The 14,635-nt window shown below is 51.5% G+C and overlaps 6 protein-coding genes across 6 annotated transcripts; 5 read left to right on the forward strand and 1 right to left on the reverse strand.

Annotated features, from left to right (window-relative positions):
• Positions 1 to 522: 522 nt before the first annotated feature.
• T310_9808 (uncharacterized protein) lies at positions 523 to 1,499 on the reverse strand (the record flags this gene model as incomplete). Its single annotated transcript, XM_013467699.1, has 3 exons — positions 523 to 631; positions 685 to 1,375; positions 1,445 to 1,499. 3 exons carry the CDS (start codon positions 1,497 to 1,499, stop codon positions 523 to 525), a joined length of 855 nt encoding a protein of 284 aa, XP_013323153.1.
• A 340-nt stretch (positions 1,500 to 1,839) lies between these two features.
• On the forward strand, positions 1,840 to 2,471 carry T310_9809 (uncharacterized protein; the record flags this gene model as incomplete). Its single annotated transcript, XM_013467700.1, has 2 exons — positions 1,840 to 2,232; positions 2,421 to 2,471. 2 exons carry the CDS (start codon positions 1,840 to 1,842, stop codon positions 2,469 to 2,471), a joined length of 444 nt encoding a protein of 147 aa, XP_013323154.1.
• Positions 2,472 to 2,993: 522 nt separating this feature from the next.
• T310_9810 (Sugar transporter) lies at positions 2,994 to 5,005 on the forward strand (the record flags this gene model as incomplete). Its single annotated transcript, XM_013467701.1, has 7 exons — positions 2,994 to 3,110; positions 3,170 to 3,400; positions 3,634 to 3,893; positions 3,955 to 4,149; positions 4,201 to 4,413; positions 4,544 to 4,676; positions 4,748 to 5,005. The coding sequence occupies 7 exons, from the start codon at positions 2,994 to 2,996 to the stop codon at positions 5,003 to 5,005; spliced, it is 1,407 nt and encodes a 468-aa protein (XP_013323155.1).
• Positions 5,006 to 6,614: 1,609 nt separating this feature from the next.
• On the forward strand, positions 6,615 to 8,119 carry T310_9811 (CRAL/TRIO domain protein; the record flags this gene model as incomplete). The annotated part of the gene is made up of 2 exons (XM_013467702.1): positions 6,615 to 7,258; positions 7,315 to 8,119. The coding sequence occupies 2 exons, from the start codon at positions 6,615 to 6,617 to the stop codon at positions 8,117 to 8,119; spliced, it is 1,449 nt and encodes a 482-aa protein (XP_013323156.1).
• Positions 8,120 to 9,771: 1,652 nt separating this feature from the next.
• T310_9812 (Transcription initiation factor TFIID complex 60 kDa subunit) lies at positions 9,772 to 11,227 on the forward strand (the record flags this gene model as incomplete). Its single annotated transcript, XM_013467703.1, has 3 exons — positions 9,772 to 10,141; positions 10,205 to 10,623; positions 10,679 to 11,227. 3 exons carry the CDS (start codon positions 9,772 to 9,774, stop codon positions 11,225 to 11,227), a joined length of 1,338 nt encoding a protein of 445 aa, XP_013323157.1.
• Positions 11,228 to 12,903: 1,676 nt separating this feature from the next.
• On the forward strand, positions 12,904 to 14,448 carry T310_9813 (Adenosylmethionine decarboxylase; the record flags this gene model as incomplete). Its single annotated transcript, XM_013467704.1, has 2 exons — positions 12,904 to 13,024; positions 13,082 to 14,448. The coding sequence occupies 2 exons, from the start codon at positions 12,904 to 12,906 to the stop codon at positions 14,446 to 14,448; spliced, it is 1,488 nt and encodes a 495-aa protein (XP_013323158.1).
• Between the last annotated feature and the right edge of the window lie 187 nt (positions 14,449 to 14,635).

Raw genomic sequence — 14,635 nt, forward strand, 5'->3', positions numbered from 1 at the left:
CAGTCCAACCACATTATTTTTTCTATCATCGAATTAATTAATTAATTAATTCCTCGACATGGATTGATAATAAACAATAGATGGCATAGTATGGCTGATCTACATACATAAATACATACATATCTGTGTATTCAAGTTAGACTTTGTAGATTTCGTCAATCACCAGTGCTTACACACGTAAAATATTTATATTTTCGTTGGAGATTTTAATCTAGCAAGACAATCAAGTGGATAATGTAATATATTTGACTCTCATTTAAGAACAAGTCAATTTAATCCAGCTGAAACGAAAATCATATCAAACGGAATATACAGGGTATCCACCTCGCCTAGGGCCACAACATGCAAGAGACAAAGAAGAAAAAAATTATAAGTTCATAAGAGTGGGAAATGTTTACAGGACAGCCACCTGCGAAAGTTGCCGCGTTCCATAGTGTATCGATGTTGCAGGGTTATATATAACCAAGACATCGATAAAGTTGATGACTCGTGAGTAGAAGGAATGACGATGTTAGGATCTGTTTATTTGTTGCCGTTCAAATACTTCTCTGGAATCTTGGGAACGGCAGGTGGCTCCGCTGGAGTCTCGTCGTCCTCTTCGTCGTCCATCTCATCGAGATCCACCTGTTTACTAAGCGAATCATCAGCAAGGTCCAGTATGCACGACCCAAAACGATCACTTACCCCAAAAGCTCCTTGATGTTTTTCATCTCGTAGTGCTTCTTCCGCCGCTCCTCAAACTGACGGTGCTTCTCCTTGGCTTCCTCACTCGTCATCAGACGCTCTCCCTCCTCATCACCGCCGGAGATGCTTTCGTTATCCACCATAACGTGCTTCTCGCGAAAGATCCTCTTCTCCTCGCCCTGGTCGGCTGCCTGGAAATCCTCCTCCGGTTCACCGAGCTCCAGGCTAGGGATGTCACTTTCGCGCTCAATCTTGTTCTTTTTACGTGCGCCATCCACCTTGTCGAGTTCATCGACGACCAGGTCTTGCGCATCCAGCATCCGCTTCTGGGCCTCTCCTTCTATGTCGTCCTCATCCTCGTCTTGTGACGGGTCATAGCGGGGCACATAGGGCGTCTTTGGCTCGTCAATCTTCATCTTGGCCGTTTTCTCCTGTTCGGTCAGGTAGAGATTGGCCTCGTCCCACTTCAGCCGCTGGGGGTGCTCGTCCTGCCCGGTAGCGCTCGAACCCGACAGGCGTCGGGAAGTCGAGGTGCGACGGGCACTCGACGAGCGGCGGCGGCCGGCATTCTGGAGGGTATTCTGGAGGGTGAGTTCTTTGTTGTCAACAGAGTCCACAGGCAGTGGTTGGGGGGTTTCGTCGGACCCCTGTGCGTTAAGGGCGACTTTCGAAGGTGCGTTCTTCAAGATGCCTACAAATCATCAGCCTTAACTTCCTCGACCCGCTTCAACAGTGTCTAATGTGCATCTGCTTCACACACCCTTTGGCTTCTTGGGCGCTTCGCCTGCACTGGGCGGCTCGTGGGAGACGGTCATGGCGGCGGATGACTGCGGGGCACAAGAAAAAGCAACACAAAGGTGTATGCTTGGAAAGGTGGCAATCGGCTGGGGCTTAATACATAGCACCAGGCCCGGCAGAAACTGGTCCAGTTGCAGGGCGAGGGTATCTCACAGCACTGACGACTGCCTGGCGGTGTCGAGGCTAGCCAGCGGTCCGGTGGGATTCGGGCTGAAGAGCTGAAGACGGCTGGGTTGCAAAGCCAGAAAAGCGCGAATCCACGCTACCAGCAGATTGCAGGCGTGTCGGAGTGATTTATCGTCAGGGTGCTCACGAGAGAAGCGAGATCGAGCGACAGGACATATGCCGGACACGGAGATGGAAGGGTGGCGAGTTCTTTTTGCTTGTTCTCTTTCTTTCTGGCTGTTCCTGGCCCTCACGTGGGGTCGCTGCCGTTGGGCGGGTGATGACGTCGATCGAGCCCAACCACAGACAGGCCAGATCGCGATAGGCAGAGCCACCGCTCCACCGCTGGATGGGAGAGGTTTCCACCCTCAAGTCGCTTATGAAGGACCGCCTGTGGGCCTGAGCATCATACGGAGTAGCGATGGCAATGTGTACCTCTCACGTGACTGTGTAGATGGAACTGATTATTCTAATTCTACCACTGAAAGAATTGCTGCTGCTTTCTGCTGTGGTCGAAATGCCTGTATAAAGCAGGGGACTTGTCGATCTGATCAAAGGCGATTCCGATATCTGCAGCTGCACAAGGTGAGTCGATTAGGTCATTTATATAGAAATATATAAATAAAAAGAAAATCAAGATGAAAAGAGAAAAAAAAATATCATTCCGGTTCGATCAGGGACCTCTATTGGAGAAGTCATACAATAGTCACTATACAACTCATAACAAACCCTATATATTCAACCGAAACAAGTAATAATGACAACAACAGTAGATAAGGACTGGTACACGTACATTGCACACAAGAAGGCAGTCACTAGAATGACAAAAAAGAAAGAGTTTGGCCTGTAAGGCTTGTATACTAGGGAAGCAGTTCACTAAATTGACTACCACTAACTAGTTCAGCTAGAGCATTCCGCCATCGTCCGCCGCAATTGCGTTTTCAACGTCCATATCGACGGAACAAACAAGATGAATGGCATTATCCAATAATCTCGCCAAGCTCTTCGTTAGAGCCAGTGACTTGATCCCTATGCGGCTAATACAGATATCAACCTTGGCGGATTAATCATTTCATCCCGCAGAGAGAGCCTCTCGCACGCCGCCAGATACAAGACCCGTCATGATGGTAGTCAGAAACTATCAATATCCAACGCCCTGATTGAAGGAAAAATTCGCAAGCTCGAATCCGATCTATCGACATAGTGCATTATGAGGACAGGACTCCGCAGGACTCCGATCCTTTATATCTGGAACTTATTATTTACATATTCATGATGGAAAGAACTCACAGTCAACAGAAAATATCCCCCCCGGCCTTTATTCGATTTGATGTGAGACTGGCACAATGGGAAAAATCCCCAAGTTCTCCAATGTCCACCTCATCACGGGGCTGGCCACCATCGGTGGCTTGATCCAAGGGTTCGACGTGTCCAGCATGTCTGCCATCATTGGTACGAAGCAGGTAAGTAAGAAGTTATTATCCCAGAGAAATAAATAAATATCGAGCCCTGACCGATCCAGTACAAATCCTACTTCCACAATCCGAATTCCGTGCTGCAGGGTGGAATCACTGCCAGCATGGCCGGCGGCTCCCTGCTGGGCTCCATCTTTTCCACCTTCATCAGCGACCGGTTCGGTCGGAGGGATTCGCTCTTCGTTGCCTGCGTCATTTGGATCATCGGGTCGACCTTGATGTGTGCGGTTCAGAATGTTGCCATGTTGATTGTTTCGCGCATGATCAATGGCTTTGCTGTGGGTATTTTTACCAGTCAGGGGTATATATATATCTATCAACTATATACCATGAATTTTTGATTTCCCATATTGATCGTGGAATTTGCAGTCCTATTCTCATTGCGGAGATTAGTCTGCCTCGTTCTCGTGGTCGACTGATCTCTTTTCAGCAATGGATGATCACCTGGGGGGTAGGCGTGCATCCAGTGCGGTGAAAAAAACATTGTTCGAGAGTCCTAACACAATGACAGGTCCTGATTATGTACTATGTGACCTACGGAACTTCTTTCCTCAAGGGAAATATCTCCTTCCGGCTTCCCTGGGGCCTGCAGATGATTCCGGCAGTGGTTCTCCTTGCGTGTCTGCCTTTTATCCCACGCTCTCCTCGTTGGCTGGCCAGTAAGGACAGGTGGGACGAGGCGATTGAGATTCTCGCCAATCTCCATGCCCGGGGCAACAAATTGGATCCCATTGTTGTTGCACAGGTCCGCGAGATCCAGGAGAAAATCGAGTAAGTCGGCCATTGCTGGAATACGACACACTCTGACGAAAGTGCTTGCATCAATATGTAGGCTGGAACGCCAGAACAAAGACCTGTCATGGCTCGAGCTGTTCAAGCCACGCAATGTTGTTCGCGTCCACTGCGCCATTTTCACCCATATATGGTCGCAATATACCGGCACGAACGCCATGATGTATTACATCGTGTATATCTTCCAGATGGCCGGTCTGACGGGCAACGCCACCCTTCTGGCGGCTTCGATCCAGTATGTCATCAGCGTTGGGATGACGATTCCGGCACTGCTGTTCATCGACAGATGGCCTCGCCGCCGCTTGATGATGACGGGCTCTTTTCTCATGGCCGTGCTGCTCTTCACGGAAGCTGGGCTCATGGCATCCTACGGCCATGCCGTTCCAGGAGGCTTGAACGGCGTCTCGTCCGTTACGTGGCAGGTCACAAATCCGCGAGCGTCGAAGGCAATCATCGCGTGTTCGTACTTGTTCATTGCTGCATATGCACCAACATGGGGGTCAGTATCGAAGGCAGGAGTCTCAGTGATGGCACACTTGCTAACACTTCTCTCGTGTATAGGCCTGCGGGATGGTAATTCTTGCATATCTGATCTTCTCAACCAGCTTCACTGCTAATACTGTCGTCAGGCTCTATCCTGCCGAAATCATTCCCCTGTACATTCGCAGCAAGGCCGTGTCCTTGGCGACAGCATTCAACTGGGCTGGGAACTTTTCCCTCACATTCTTCACGCCTCCTGGTTTCGAGAATATCCAATGGAAGGTGTGTAAATGAGCATGGAGGCTGGTTGTTTTGAAACAGCTTAATGGTGGTGGCTGACTCTGGATCGGCAGGTGTACTGTATCTTCGGCACGTTCTGCCTCTCCGCCCTGATCCACGTGTTCCTTCTATTCCAGGAAACCCTGGGCAAGTCACTGGAGGAGATGGACGACATTTTCAACAACGAGTCCATCTGGGCGTTCAAGGTCCGGAACAAACCGAGCCGGTTCGAAGCGGTCGTTGAGACTGCCAAGAAGGAGCTTATTGGAGCAGGTGAAGGAGGTGTTGAGGCCAACAGGATTGGGGATTTGCCAAAGTCAGTGCCGGTGTGAGATGTATCTCACTGAATCAATCTTGTCAGGCACTCATTTCTTGTCTGGACCGTTTGATAGTGGTAGCCCATTCTCCAAACCCAAGGTCCCGGTCTTAGGATAGAATATCGCCATTCTCTTAATTAAGTAATCTTCCTTCCACTTTTGGTAAGCTCTGACAGGATGTGTTCCAAGGCAGATGAGAATAGCAAGAAACAGCACTGAGGTTCGCATACAAGACAAGGATGTTGCACTACAGCATGTCAACGCCGATCCCTGAACCTTAATTCGACATCAAAGATTATTATCCAGGACCGTGGTGTACAGTCAATGAGTCTAACTGGCTACCAAGTCATGATTTGTTTCGGAACTTGTGACAGGTCAGGCCAGGCAGGACAGGAACATCGTTATTCCAGCGTGGCCTGACTGACTCGTGTTCCAGGAAGGAGAGACGGAATTTCCTAGTGTGGCACCTGATACTGCAGTGTCTGCTGATTGGTCAGCAGCCACTAACCTAGTTTAGGCATTCGCAGGCTGACAATACGGAGTATGTACGGAGTAACTATCTCTTCCCGCCGACTCGACCCATGTGCTATACTGCTTTATATATCGCCTTTGGCTTCTTTCTACAAAATAAATAGTAGTATGGTCCACAGATAACTGGAACCTGTGGGGGAATGCTTGCTTATCCTCTGTCGAGACTAGCAGTTGTTTTGAGTTCATGCAAGGAGGTTCGTAGATCCGTTTCAGGAATTTATCTCCCGCCATGGTTAAGCTTTTCTATTGGCCTTGTCTGGGCCAGGTCAACACCAGTATTACACTTGTTTCGAGAGTCTCGCGGCCAGAATCGGGGAAGGCGTGCCGAGTGTTTGGAACCAGATTTATACAAGTGACTGGCAATATGTCATCAACAGCCTTCTACGGAGAACTGACTGTTGATCGATTGTTCATGCCCGGTCTAGTGATTGCTAGATACCTGGCGCTCCTTGCATGGTGGCATAGTTATCAATCAATTGGGAAAGACAACGTAGTAATCAGTGAGCTGAATAATCCAGATCGTCTAGAAGACAGGAATGTTAGCAAGTGCATACCTGAGGTCGCTGCTGGCGGACTTGACACCTCATCAGGGGCACAGATGGACGCCCGCCATTGGGTCTGGCAGCCCCCCTGGAAGCACAGACAGCTGGCCACGCCGCGACTGGAAGAGGACTAGCCGTCTCACGTGAGGAGCCAGGCCCCGTCACGGCTGACCCGCTGCTGCCCCAAGCTCCCCTGAGCTTATGAGGAGATCAATCTATTTCTTATTTATCTCCGTCTCCCAGGGTCTGCGCCGCGCCTCCTAACTCTCCCCCTACATCCTGTCCTCCTGAGACGCGGCATCCCTCATCGCACCACTAAGCGCATTGCCTGACTGCTGTCCTGACATCAGCAGCTGTTGTGACCATCGTAAGCTATCCCCTGACTGTTTTCTCTCCTTATCGCAGAGCGGTTCGCTGGCTATTTCTCGCCCCTGTGTAACACCCATACCTTCCTGCACAGTCGCTTTTCATTCCCTTTTTATCGCTAGTAACGTGTCAGCTAACTCCTGCTTCGATCGCAGATAAACAGTACCAAATTCTATTACTGAACCATGTCAGCAGAGCCTGCCGCCCAGGAAACGCCTCAGGCGGTCCCTGAGGCACAGACCGCCGAGAAGACGGTCGCATCTGTGTCTGAGGTGAAGCCTGAAGAGAAACCGGAAGAGAAGCCGGAGGAGAAGCCGGAGGAGAAGCCTGCCGAAACTACCCAGGAGCAGCCTGCTGAGGCCACGACCACTGCCAATGGCTCTGAAACCGCTCCTAAGGATGAACCAGCGCCCAAGAAGGACGAGAGCGCGGCGACCGCGAAGCCCGAGTTTCTGACCAAAAACCCCGCCCTGAGCCAGTTCTTCGACCGTCTTCCTGCCATTCTCGAAAAGACCGGCCACACGGAGATGTGGGGTGTTCCTCTGAAGGACTTCAACGACCCGCCCACGGCCAACGTCCTGATCAAGTTCCTTCGCGCCAACGAGGGTAATGTCAAGCAGGCCGAGGAGCAGTTGACCAAGGCCCTGGAGTGGCGGAAGAAGTTGAATCCTTTGGACTTGGTCGAAAACGCCCGCTTCAGTGCCAAGAAGTTTGGTGGTCTGGGATACATCACCACCTACAACGACCCCAAACACGGAAAAGTGATCATCAACTGGAACATTTATGGCGCGGTCAAGGACATTAACAAGACGTTTGGTGACTTCGATTCGTAAGTTGTTCTCCAGATGCACCCTATGAGAATACCCTGTCGCTGACTGTCAACAGGTTTCTCAAATGGCGTGTCGCTCTGATGGAGCTGGCGGTCAAGGAACTGAAGCTGGAAGAGGCGACTTCGGTCATTGACTACAACGGCGAAGACCCCTACCAAATGATTCAGGTTCACGACTATCAGAACCTGAGCTTCCTGCGTCTGAACCCGACCATTCGCAACGCTTCGAAACAGACCATTGATATTTTCTCTACGGCGTACCCCGAACTCCTCCGGGAGAAGTTCTTCGTAAATGTTCCTGCCATTATGGGTTGGATGTTCGCGGCCATGAAGGTGTTCCTCAGCAAGAACACCATCCGCAAATTCCACCCGATCACCAACGGGGCAAACCTCGCTCGCGAATTCTCGTTCGGTGACGAGCTGCCCAAGACATATGGTGGCAAAGCTCCCGAACTGAAGGAGAGTGGCCGAACGGTTCCACTTGAAGATGACACTGCTGAGCCAGCCAAGGAGGAGGAACCTGCGAAAGAGTCAACTAAGGAAGAGGCCAAGGAAGAAACTCCCAAGGAGGAAACTTCCAAGGAGGAAGCTCCGAAAGAGGAGGCTGCCAAAGAAGAGCCCGCGAAAGCGGAACCGGCCAAGGAGGAGCCTGCGCCGGCCACCGAAGCCAAGGACGGACCTGCCAAAGAGGAGCCGAGCAAGGAGGAGCCGGTCAAAGAGGAGCCAGCAAAAGAAGAGCCAGCTAAGGAGGAACCAGCCAAGGACGAACCTGCAAAAGATGAATCGGCTAAAGAACCGGCCAAGGAGGAGCCGGCCCAAACCGAGTCTGCAGCTGCCGAGGCTGCTCCTGAGACCAAATGAGCTCTTGAATGGCTCGTTGTCAGTGCTATTGAGATACCCGATCCTTCGAATGGAGGACTGCAAGGATGCTTGGTTCGATGATGTTTTGTTTCGGTGTCTGATCTTCCACTACCGGAGACTAATTTGCGGACATGTGGTAGCTAATGTGGTACGTGAATTGTGACTGGTCGACCACTCACCTTGCGGCTCAGGAAACGATCAGTTGATTTGATACCCCGGATGGATTGCAGCGTTGTGCATGCTTTGAAGATGTTGGGTTTCCAAGAATGTTTGTAGACAATACCACATTGCTATTAGTAGGATATTGGGAGGGAAAACAATATAATTATACTTAATACTATTCACTTTAGAAAGCCCCTGAGATAGATAAAAGGTAATAAATATTCAGCAGACTTAATCTCAGTTGACATTGGTGAAGCTCATCCCGGTTGGAACACACCTACCTATTCCTTGAATCCTACAAATACCACTAGTATTAATCTGTACGGAGAAGTTTCAACAGCATGATCTCGATACCTTCTCCATGTGGCATTGCCGCATGGATCCCATTGATCAACAAGAGAGAGCATGGGCCCTGCCGATCACGGCCAAGCCAGCCAAAGTCAATCAACAAGGTTCGAACGATACTCTCCCATAAGTTTAATATTAAATTAATATTAATTAACACGGACTAATGATGATCGAGTCGTGAATTAATTAAGGTTGAGGAGGACTTACTTATCTTGGTAGGTAGGTTAGGTAGGTAGGTAATTAATTAAAGGAAGACGCTTGGATGCAGGAAATTATTAAACTCTATGCTCTATACGGAGTACTTCGTCCAGCTGACTATCTATATATCGATCTCCCTGTTTGTTGTCGCTTTTTGCTATATCCCTATTTGGATAGTCATTTTTACGGACATGTCAGTGTTAAGATAGCCAGTCAGTTTCTTAGCCGAGTATAGCTAATAATATAGGGAGTAATAGCGGACATTATTTTGTCTTTGCTTTTTTTTTTCGGTTTTTGATCTCTCTCCAGCTGTATGCTGTATCTAGAGCAGGGATATTTGATTTCCTATGGCGGGCCGGCCTCAATTTCAAGGCCTACTGAGACGGGAAGAAAAGTAGAGATGGGTAGGACAGGACCCTGCAAAATACGACTGTGGAAGAATTTCTGACGTTCTCACATAGTTGGTAACTGAAGAATAATTAGCAGTTTATTCTTGAAATCAATTGTACGGTCGACTCTGCAGACGTATTTCAGAGTATAAGACGCGCAATACTATTGGTGGGATGTTGGGCGGTACGGGGAGGCAGAATCCCTCGAGATGCACTGCAGCTTTCCATCGCCGCCGACTTCAGTTCGATGGATACGGAGCTGTCTGACCAAGCTGTGAGTGAACCAACCATCAGAACTTCACTGGGGCTGAAGACTTCTCTTGTCCTCACAGAGAGCCATATCGCCAGTTCACATCTGTGAGCGTTTCGTCGTTTCCCTCTAGTTCTGTCAGCATGCCTCTTGTCTTCCTCCAGCCTTTTTTCTGATTGTCCTCCCGCATCTTTGACCTGTTTGCCTTCCCACTTCCCTGAAACGCTCTCTGAAGAGGTTTACACGGAAAAAAGAGTATTTTCTGTGACTTGTCTACTTGACGATCACCTTTCTATCGGCTCACCATGTCCGTCTGGAATCCGGACAATATCCGCGACGTCGCCGAGTCGGTCGGCATTGCCAACCTCAACAACGACGTGGCGGACAATCTCGCCCGCGATGTCGAGTACCGCATCGCGCAGGTGCTGGAGGAGGCGCTCAAGTTCATGCGACACGGTCGACGCACCGTGCTGACGACCCAGGATATCTCGAATGCTCTCCGGGTGCTGGACGTCGAGCCGCTGTACGGGTACGAGTCGACGCGGCCACTCCGCTTCGGAGAGGCTTCGTTGGGTCCAGGACAGCCCCTATTCTATGTCGAGGACGAGGAGGTCGATTTTGAGAAGCTGATCAATGCCCCGCTGCCGAAGATCCCGAGGGAGGTTACTTTTACTGGTAGGTTTCCATACTCTAGAGCCTTTTTTTTAAGGGGTGGTACTGAGATTGGCCATCGAACAGCACACTGGCTAGCCGTCGAAGGCGTACAACCCTCCATCCCGCAGAATCCTACGTCGGCTGAGTCGCGCAATCTTGAACTGGTGTCGAAGGGCCCGAATGCGAACCCCACCTTGGCGGCGATGAGCGGGAACCAGAACGTGGCCGTGAAGCCTTTGGTGAAGCACGTCCTGTCCAAGGAGTTACAGCTCTACTTTGAGAAAGTGTGCAACGCGTTTCTGGACGAGTCGAGCGAGGAATACCGGACGTCGGCGTACTCCAGCCTGCGGGAGGACCCCGGCCTGCACCAGCTCGTGCCGTATTTCGTGCAGTTTATTTCCGAGAAGGTGACACACAGCTTGAAGGACATCTTTGTCTTGAGTCAGGTGATGCGCATGACCGAGGCATTGATCCTGAACAAGTCCCTTTACGTGGATCCATATGTAAGTGGGCTCTTCGACGCCATCCGGATTGTAAACTGACCCTCTACCTTCCCAGGTTGCCTCCTTAGTCCCTCCAGTCCTGACGTGCCTCATCGGACGCCAGCTCGGAGGCAATGCTGACCTCTCTGAGCAGTTTGCACTACGGGACTTCGCGGCATCGCTTATCGGCCTGATAGCTAAGAAGTACTCCCATGCGTCTCATACGCTCAAGCCAAGACTGGCACGGTCGTGTTTGAAGAACTTCTTGGATCCGGCCAAACCATTCGGGACGCACTACGGTGCTATCATTGGTCTGCATGCTGTTGGAGGCCCCGACGTCGTGCGGGAGCTTATCCTGCCGAATCTGAAGCCGTACGAGAAGCTCTTGAGAGATGCGATTGCGGAAGACGGCCCACGACGGCCTGAGGCCGAGAAGGTCCTGGGTGCGCTGCTCGCCGTGCTGTCCACTTTACACGAGGGACGCGCGCATATGGCCAATGGACACGCTGCCATCGTCACGGACGAGCTGCGAGAGCAACTGAACGAGAAGGTTGGGGAGCTGATCGCGGCGAAGATTGCCGAGGCAGGCGACGTCCAAACGGCCCACGCCATCCTTGGCCATTAAAAACCAGCTGTGATGAATCACGCTGTGTACTGTGTACTATGTATTTGCAGAGCCGGCCATGGCACGGTTGGTGGTCTGCACAGAGGCTTACTCATTACGGGCGTTTCGGGTGAGACTGGTACGGCATGATTAAGACTGACAACGTGGGCGTCTGTGTTTTGTTCGTGGGAAGTCTCCTGGTGGTTAATTTCTTTTTTTTTCTTCTTCTCTTTTTTCTTGTGATCCATTTGACAGTACATGTAGTGATACCCTGCAGGATCATGCTCAAAAAATCCATGAAAATAAATGCAATGTCAGATAGAGTCTCATAACTCTTTCTAGAAAAAACGAATCATGCTTTAGATCTGCTCTATCAGTATAATAATAGTATCTTGAGCGATTTCTCGGACGGCGGATCCGGTGCCTGGCCCAACGACGTCACTGTTCTGCTGCCCGACGGCACGAGAGCCTCTGGTTGGCTGAGGCGGTCACCGCTCCCACTGTCGCACGACACCTGTTTCCGCTGCCTGCGCTATTTCCTCGCTTCTCGCCCTGCCAGCGCTCTGCTCTTTGTCTCCTTGCTTGCCACTGCTCGATACTCTGCTCTGCAACATTGGCTGTGTGTATCGTTTCTGTCGTCTATTCCCCTGGAAAACCCTCTCGCTGCGGATCTGTTCGAGCCCAGCTGAGAGCCGCGTTCCGCCGTTCCCCACGCAGCTGTTCAAACTTTGCAGCTGCACGCCAGGCACTAACCACTCTCCCTCCCCCGCGATTAATTAAGCACTCAATCGATTTTTCGCCCAACCCACACAACACCGACAGACGAGGGACCGGCCCTAATTGACTCACGCACCCACGTCTGCTCGCTCTCAAAATTCTTTTCTTCGCTTCTGTCTGCTCAATTCATCTCTGTGCCTCGTCCTGCGCTCTTCTTTCGCCGTCAGCAATTCGCACACCCAGAAAAAAAAATCTCTCTCGGCTTTGCTACGCGTGAGGATTCCACAGCCCTGGCGTCTCCGTCCATGTGTTAAACACCGTGGCCTCGTGCTGCGCCCGCCTCTTTGTGAATAGAGACGCCTCCTGTCCTCCATGAGCCGAAAGGACCTTCTGCGTTTCCTGTCCAAGCCTGCGAAGTGAGTCCTTCTCTCTGCCTGCCGTCCTCACAAGGTGGTGATGTCGTGACGTCCTAGTCCATGACTCCTACCTCGGAATGTCGACTGGTTCTGATTGTTTTGTTTCGTGACAGGCCCAGATAATACCCGCTCGTGTTTTTCACCACCAATTCGAACTCTTTGAATCGTCTTTTTTCTTTTTTTTTATTTGTGTGCAGCAGATATCCTCGTCTGCTAGACCCGATACTTTGACCGGTATCGGTATCTGCCAGCGCGAGGTTCTTTTAAACTAGCCACCATTTCCTCGATCAAAGCTTTCTTCATTCCCCTTTCCGCCCGACCTCCCTAACGTCCCCCCTCCGGGGTTCAAGCTCGTTCCTTGTCTGTTGGCTGGCCGGTCTGCCAGTTTCTCCTCTCTCTCATAAGCGGGCCTTCTCTTCTCAGACGGACACCGCATTGTTCGTCTGGGTAGCAGATAGTGCTTCCATAGCTGCTCTTGTCTCGGCTCGAGCTCTTCGCTTTTGATCACTGACCACTGCCAAGTTTCAATTGTGTCAACCAGACTTCCCTCGTCGATACACGGATATGGTCTACATTGGGATCCCCAAGAATTATACGACTTCGCCGTCCTCGTTTGCCGGGACGCCGTCGTTGACCATCAATCATGAAGCAACTGTAGACCTCGACTCCACCAATGCATTTGAAGGTACGCCTTCCCTTTATCAGATATGTTGGATGAGTCGTCGCTAACCGATATTTACAGGACCAGAGAAGTTGCTCGAGGTCTGGTTTGGCCCCTCTCCTCAGGATCTACTGGGGTCCACCGAGCCTGCTGGGCTCAAGGCCGTTCCCGTAGAGGTATGGAAGGACATGCTGGATCTTGTCAATTGCAAGGTGCTGTCGATCGTCGAGTCCGAGGATGTCGACGCCTATCTTCTGTCTGAATCCAGCATGTTTGTCTGGCCCCACAAGTTGATCCTCAAGACTTGTGGTACCACGACTCTGCTCTCGGGACTGCCCCGGATCCTGGAGATTGCCGCTCTGTTCGCCGGCTTTCCCAAATCGACGGCGCCCCCGTCCCGCGGTATCTCCGTTGCGGCTGCTCCGTACCGTGTCTTCTACAGCCGGAAGAACTTCCTGTTTCCCGACCGCCAGCGCGGCCCCCACCGCAGCTGGAGGGATGAGGTCAAGGCTTTGGACAAGCTCTTCGCGAACGGCAGCGCTTACATGATTGGCAAGATGAACGGCGAACACTGGTATCTCTACCTGACGGAGCCGTACACCACCCTGACGCCTCCGTCGAGCCCCAAGCCGGAGACTGAGACCAAGGTTCTGAATCTTCCTCAGGAGAAGAGGCGTGGTTCTGGACATTGCGAAGAGAATGACGAGACACTCGAGATTCTGATGACGGACCTGGACGAGGAGAATGCGAAGCAGTTCTACCTCGACCATGCGAGTGCGGTCGCAGAAATCCGTCGTCGGAAGCTCGAGCAGGACAAGGACGAGCCAGTTGACGTATTCAGCAACACGTCTTCGGACATGAGTGACCCTGACTCGGATGGCGAGCACACTCTGCCGCCCGAGCTCACCACCGAAGGGCACGCGTTAGGGACTGTCGTGACGGAGTCGTGCGGTCTTGCGGATGTGTACCCGGTCAGCAAGTACCCGGACTCGCGCATTGACGCATATCTCTTCACCCCCTGCGGGTTCTCTGCGAACGGCGTCATCCCGGCCCCCGACGGTCAATCTAGCACTCATTACTTCACCGTCCATGTGACACCGGAGCCTCATTGTTCGTATGCTTCCTTTGAGACGAATGTGCCACACCAGCAAGACGGACGGGAGACGGCGGACATTGTCAAGCATGTTGTGGACATCTTCAAGCCGGGCCGTTTCACTGTGACTCTGTTCGAGGCGAAGCCAGCTGTGGAGCAGGCCGACGAAGGTCAGAGCTCCAAGCTGGTGGACCGCCAGGCTGCCCTTCGGGCTGCCAAGATGGAGCAGATTCCGGGGTATCGTCGCGTGGACCGCATCGTCCATGACCTGGATGGGTATGACCTGGTGTTCCGCTACTACGAGCGCAACGACTGGAAGGGCGGTGCTCCGCGGATTGGAGAGCACGGATGTTGATGAATTTTTTTTTAATTTTCCCCTCCCTTTCGTTTGCTTGACTCCCCCCACTCCTTTAGAAGTCTCTCCCACTCCTTCAGAAGCGTGTGGTGATGTTGTGCTTACTCAATTTGCAATTTGTTCTGGTCGATTCCCTGAAGTCGCAACAAGTATAATTTGTTGTGACGTTTGTTCTTGATTTACTGCC

Source organism: Rasamsonia emersonii (assembly GCF_000968595.1).
Source record: "Rasamsonia emersonii CBS 393.64 chromosome Unknown ctg1118621762214, whole genome shotgun sequence".
Taxonomy (NCBI): Eukaryota; Fungi; Ascomycota; class Eurotiomycetes; order Eurotiales; family Trichocomaceae; genus Rasamsonia; species Rasamsonia emersonii.